The sequence below is a fragment of the Fukomys damarensis genome, unplaced genomic scaffold, assembly GCF_012274545.1.
Source record: "Fukomys damarensis isolate Sample0158 unplaced genomic scaffold, DMR_v1.0_HiC HiC_scaffold_11, whole genome shotgun sequence".
In the NCBI taxonomy this organism is placed as follows: Eukaryota; Metazoa; Chordata; class Mammalia; order Rodentia; family Bathyergidae; genus Fukomys; species Fukomys damarensis.
This window is the reverse complement of record NW_022900923.1, coordinates 24028133-24034870: the sequence shown is the minus strand read 5'-3', so window position 1 is coordinate 24034870 and position 6738 is coordinate 24028133. Positions and strand designations below refer to the sequence as shown.

General features: G+C 39.1%; 1 protein-coding gene across 3 annotated transcripts in view; it reads right to left on the bottom strand.

Annotated features, from left to right (window-relative positions):
* Window positions 1-6738, bottom strand: part of Cacna1e (calcium voltage-gated channel subunit alpha1 E) — a 397594-nt gene that overhangs the window by 154693 nt on the left and 236163 nt on the right. For all 3 annotated transcript variants that reach the window (XM_010630288.1, XM_033762127.1, XM_033762128.1), the window contains one exon: window positions 2312-2415. In XM_010630288.1, the coding sequence (XP_010628590.1) occupies window positions 2312-2415 (104 nt within the window). The remainder of the gene's footprint in view (window positions 1-2311; window positions 2416-6738) is intronic.

The window sequence follows — 6738 nt, the reverse complement described above, 5'->3', positions numbered from 1 at the left end:
TCCGGGTTCCTTATAACATAAAAATCATTACTTAAATCTCCATTTAACCTGCCTTCAATCCTGCCCTGCCTTCTTTAAGTCTCTATTCTAATACCTGCACCTATCTTATTTTAGCTCAAGATCTAACCCCTAAATGAACATATGAGGAAGAAAAAATGCTAATATTTGAGCAATAGAATTGAGATCAAGATGTATTGCATTACCTTTAATAGGGCTACTTTTTTCTTTCAAGTTCTAATAATTCACTTTAGAAGCAGAAGCCAGATACATTATTGCATACAAACACTAAATAGTAAATAGGTTCTTAAAATTATTGCTATTTTCCAACTCTGAACTCCAGTTTTAAGCTTTGCTTTAAATATTTCTCTGTCTCTCAATAGGGCCAAGAAAGAACACAATATTATTTAGCTATTTAAACCTTCAGAATTTGAGTTGGATTTTAAATGTGAATGGAACCTAATAGCCTAGACAGGCTAATAAGTATTTGAAGTGGGGGCTGTAACCTAAGTTTACTGAATCTGCCAGAAGTTGGCTAAATTACACTACGTATACATTTCTACCTCTGTGTGAGTTGAATGCTGATAAATTCCTAGTAAAGAACTACACGAGCTGGGTGTGGTGGTGCACACCTGTAATACTAGCACTCGAGATGCTGAGGCAGGAGGATCACAAGTTAGAGCTCAGCCTGGGCCACTTAGTGACATAGAAAATTAGAAAAAAGGGGCAGGGATATGGGTCAGTGCAAAGGCCCTGGGTTCAACCCCAGTACTCGAAACAAAAATATACACACATACCACTAAAAAACTGTATGGATAATTAGCATTATAAAATGCAAAAATATTTTTCCTAAAGTTTCCTACTTAGCTATATTTTTAAATAAACACTAGTAATCTGCTCTTTACACTGTTTGTTGTTCTCTCAAACTATTTATCCAGTAGTAATAAAAGGCTCACTCTGATAGCAATCAATCTGTATTGAATTGTGGAGATTGCGGGTTGTTTTTACTGTTGGCCTGACATAGCAACACTTGAGTAGATTCATCAGAACCATAGTCAGGTTTCTAGCTGATTTGGTCAAGTCCTGCAATTCCTCTTCTGGCTTTCATTTTTTGGGTCACTTCTAGTCCTAAAGAGTAAAATCCACTCTGCATAATAAAATAATAGTGATGAAAATATTAAGAGCAAATATTTCTATATTCCTGGTAGCACCTAATATAAAATTTCATTCTTCCAGAAATTCCAATTTTGGAGGTAAAAAAGTGAGACAGATCTAAAGAGTTACAATACTGATTGTAATTCAGATAAATTATAACCTTACAAAAGCGAATGCGTCTTCCTTTTGATTGAAGACTTTCTCTTTGGGGGATTATACCAAAGCGTGTTGTGGCACCAGAGAAGACCAGGAAGTGACATGGATTCAGGGAAAGAGCAGGGACATAAAATTTGAGAAACGAATGCCCAGTTGAGGTTTTGAGAAGAATAAAATGAGTATAAGTTGAAAAAAGATGATGGAAGACTTCAAAGTATTAAATGGCTAAGAATCATATATATTTAAGGAATGTTATTTTGGAAAACCTAAACTCAAGATTTCCATAATTGCAATGGTTTATAACCCCACAAAGCATCTCTATTCTAGCTATTCTATTTTCTTGTCTACATTTAAAATACTCTTCCAGTTTATAAGTTTTCATATAGCTATTTTGCATAAAATAAAATAAACTTGTGATTTTTATTTTGACACAGGTAAACTAGCTGTATTCAAAACTATACTAACTTGAGAAGAAATTCTGGGTATTACTTGTAACTATGTCTATTTTACATTGTTCATTTTCTAATAAACAAGACTGTATCTATGAAAAAATGTGTGTTTTTTTGAGAAAACCATGATATTGGACATTGAGTACTTGCAAAATGATGTAAATAAATTCAAGTCACAAATATGGGATTTGATGTCCAATACATGATAGAGTAAAACTCTTTTGAGAATAAAACCTGAATCCTATTCAACTTTATATCCCTAACAACCAGTATATTATTGACAGAAAGTTGCTGAGTGGAAAGATGGATGGATAAATGAACTTTTGGGTTCAATGTTCAGTACTGGGCCTGATGCAAAGATTCTTTTAAACTCCTTAGAATTATTAAGATAATTAAAGCCATGGTTCACTATCACATTTCCAGCATCTATAAAGGCACTGGCTCAAAAGGACTGCTCAGTAAGTATCTTCTAAAAGAAGGTTAAATGAATGAATCTGTCATGAGTCAAGAGGCATTAATTTCCAGGCCGTAAAGAAGAGAAACATGAGGCTTACCCAGAAAGCACTCCGAGGACTAGGTTCAAAACAAAGAAGGATCCAATGATTATCAAGGGGATGAAGTACAGCCAATTCCAGGTGGCTCCTAAGGCATCATTGGTCTGAAAGAAAGAAAAATGGTTCCTTAGTGCTTACAGCCATATCTTCCTTCACACATAGGATGTAATCAATACAGGGAAATACAGTTACACATTACTGTACCCTGTCCCAACTTGCTTTTATTGTGGGCTAACATATTTTGCTATGAACACAGTGAAAACATTGTATCAACTTCTTCATAGTTTCCCAAGTGGGAATAATCTAATACCCTCACTTAATGGATGAGAAAACTAAAGGCAGAAAAGTCAAATACTTTTCCAAGATCACACAAACACTAATTAGTTTTATAATAGTGCTTAGTGATGTGGATTCTAAGCCTTAGGACACTAAATTGGACAAATACTCAAAAATACAAACACAGACTGTGCCCATGACACTATCCTGAGAATACTAGTAAGACCCATGATAGGTAGGGCTTCTTGGAAAAAAATTAAAGTTATCCACAGTTTTTTCACTTATTGACCTGGGGTCTGGGTTTATTTCTTCCATCACCATACAAAACCTGCCCAGGCCTGGCGCAGCAAGGGTCTGGACAGAAGAAGGAATAAATCCACATTCGAAGAGTGATCACTTGATGTGTCTCTCTCTCTAATGTCAACACATAGCGCCACGAAAAAAGGATAGAAAGCATATTCTAGCTTCTGGTACTTCAAGATGGGTGCAAAGACTGAATCATTGCAGACTGAGGAAAGATTACACTACACATTTTGCCTGAAACAGCAACCCTTTGGCAAGATGACTTATTAGATCCTCAAAACAGAGCATGGGAGCATGCTGAAAGTTCTAACTCATGTGCCTTTCAACCGAGTGTTCTTCTCAAGCTCACCTTTGAGTCTCTCTCCCTGAGACTTTTCAAATAGTTTTCCTGAACTGAAATCACTCCGAAATCTACCCTGCCCCTCACATACAAACTTTAACAGCCACATGAAACTTACAACAAATATTTTAGCAATTTTCACTAGAGAATCAAAACCATGAAGGTCAGATGTCACACCTAAATCCCACATGATGATTTAGTAAAATTAAGACCAGAATTTCTAAGGAAAAATGTTTCTCCATTTCTTCTGTTTATCTTTTTATCCCACTTGTTACTAAGCTTTGAAAAAACTATTTTGATTCATTGTCCCCATGCCTCCTGGACTTCTATGATACTTTTTTTTCTCTCACAAATTATGTCATTTTCTCTCTGCTTCCCATTCAAATACGTCAGTTCACAGAAGACAGTCACTCATTGATCATGAAAGCTATCACTGCACAGTAGAGTTTTCTACACAGAATAGCTTGTAAGGTAAGCTCCTGTCAGCAAACTGTTTTTTGTCTTGCCCCAGCACTTCTCAAAGAGGATTACAACTGAAGCAGATTCAAAATTAAAAGTAAACAAATGATAAACACTTTCTGGACTGGGTGGAACAAAGATAAAGCCCTACTGATTTCAGTGTCTATGATCCAGCTGTCTGGCTCTATCAGGCCTGGAGAGTTAAATGCAAGCTGGAAAGACATGAGCAAGATCTCAAAGACAACAATTCTTGATTCGGAGAAGGAAGATGTGGAAGAATTGGGTGTCAAGAGTCACAGGTTGCCAGGGATTTCACTCCATGGTGCCACCGCCTGCCTAAAAAGCTCAAGGTCGCAAGTTCAATCCTGAATTCAGTACAAAAAATAAAACACAGAGAGAGAGAGAGAGAGAGACAGACAGACAGACAGACAGACAGGTGGCTATAATGCACATGAGAAGCTGTGTTTTCTAATAGTGGGGACAGGGGCTGGGGCATATGGGCAAGTGAATGATCCATATGTAGCTATTTTAATCTTTATTCTTGACAATAAATCAAGCATTCTGTAGAAATGGGTTAGCTCCAATGGTTCACTTGTGGGTTTCAAATCATCAATTGTCTGGACTGATTGATCCTCTTATTCTTTGGCAGCAAAGACTGTGTCCAACGCTTTCACCAGACTGAGACTCACTCAGTAGCCCGTAAACATGAAATTGTATCAGCAACGGCCACGATGCAGTGACGACCTCTAAAGTGTCTCTGGCCTCACAAACAACTGAGCTGTTATGGTCTGAGGATAGCTCAGAGCAACAGCATGTAGATGACTCTTTTTCAAGAGCTTCCGTAAAGCGACTATAGCTAGAATTATGTTCTTTTCCTTGCTATGATCTTCAAGATACGAATATGTTTTGTGGAAAATAGTCTTTAATAATTGGAAGAACATGGAAAATATAGCAGATTGTATGTGTTTCTCAAGCCTGTGAAAAGACATGTGGGGGGGCACTACTTACTTTGTTTATGTCTTTTCTTAAATTTCCTAATTGAAAATATTTTTTAAAGAAAATCCATTAATAGATCAAAGGGGAATACAGCCTGTGAAACAGAGATAAAAGGGCTCCTGACATTGACCAGAAGTCTGGAATGTGTTTCCCCACTCTTCTATAAATACTGATCTGAACAGTCTTTTTTAGTCCATGTTTTATAAGAATATTTTATGTTTGCTTTAACTTATATCAAGATAGGAAACTTAACTGTCTACTTCCTTTTATATGTGGCACCTGACAATGAATTTAGCACACAGAAATGCTTAATCAATAAATGGCCACATTTTTAATAAGATGATCCTCTTGTTAATAATGAACCAGTACAGATTTATCCTGGTATATCATCTCCACATGTGAAACATCCTCTAAATTGCTACAGATATCATCCACCACATTGCTATGTCCTCCTGGATGAAAAAAAAGAAGAAGAGAAAAAGAAAAAAATAGGTAGAAAGTCATAAGCTTCAGCAGCACCATGCCCTGGGGGTTATTAAAGATGACTGACAGCTTAAAAGGTTCCTCTGGAGAAAGCAGCTTGACAGATCCTGGGGATTATTCACCAGCCTTTTAATAGATTTGCCGCACCCTATCCACACCTAGCACCCTCCTTCCACTTTTCCTTCAGCTCTCCTCCTCCTAACCTTATGAACCAGGTGGCTTCCTCTCCCTTTCATGTGCTTGTACACAGGTTAGTGATTCCTCCAACAGGACAAGGGGACATTCCTGAGCAAGAAGTGGGCAAACAAAGGACTTCAGGCTTCTCTCATTCAAAATGGTACAGTCCTTTCTGATGCTCCTTAAAGGTTTCAGTCCCTTCTGATTCATCATTATTAAAGCCTTAAAACTGTCCAGTGTAGGAGCCACATCTACTAAAGTGTCTTTTGAGATAAAAAAAGAAACAATCAACAATTCTGAATGCAGCAAGCATCCTGACACCATACAAAGTGGGAGTTAGGAGAGTGCTGCCAGGGGGCAGCCTCAGAGTTGTGGCTGTTTTCCATGGTGGGGTACACATATCTGTCTCACAGCAGGAGGAGGAGGGGAGGGCACTAGGGTGACAGAAGAATCTCTTTCTTTCTCTTTCCACTGTGACCATGACAGAGTTACAAGTCTCACGAGTCACTTCCATGTTGGATGCCACACTTTACTTTTCACAGAAAGATTTTGTGACAGGAGACTGCAGCTTCCAAATATGTTCCGATGATGCTAGCCCCAGGAGAGTATCACACCTTCACCACTCAGCCTCTACTGAAGAGCAAATAAGTATAAACCAGGCCCTTCTTGCAAAGAATGCTGTCTCTTCCTTCCTCCCCATCCACTCTTTCTTACTGCCCCAGCTCTGCGTGTCAACTCTGAATTGAGGGATACCCAGGTGGCTGGTGAAGCAGTCTCTGCTTGTATTTTCAGAGAAGATCGGCCTGTGATTGGGACTTACTGAGGAAGACCTGCCCTCCGATGCTTTCCAATTGGCCAGGGCAATAAAAAGGTGAAGTGAGGAGGCTTTTGTACTCATGTGCATTCTCATGCTCTCCTCCTGACACCCCCCTCCCCCAAGTAGGACACTGTTCTCCTCTTGCCCATGGATATCAGAACTGCAGGTGTAAGCTGAACTTGAACTCTGGGAAGTGCATCGGTGGCCTAACAGAGGACTCTTGGGACTTGGGTTGGACCAAGGAGTATGCAATCAGCTCCCCTAGTTCTAAGGCTCTGGACTTAGATTGAGCCAAACTATTGCTTTTCCTGGTTCTCCAGCTTGCAGACAGTCTGCTGTGGTACTTCTCAGCCTCTGTGGTCATATGTCCCAGTTCCTCTAATAATTCCCCTCCCGTGTCCTGTTGGTTCTGTTTCTCTGTCACACCCTCACTAGTAAGATACTACAGAGAAGTGCTTTCTTTGGGACAGTGTCTTCTTATTCAGGGTGCTGATGGCTCTCCCATCTATAACACCTTCCTTTAGACTGGCAGTCTGGCTGTTCTCCTTCCTTCTCACCTGTCACTTTCCTGAGTGA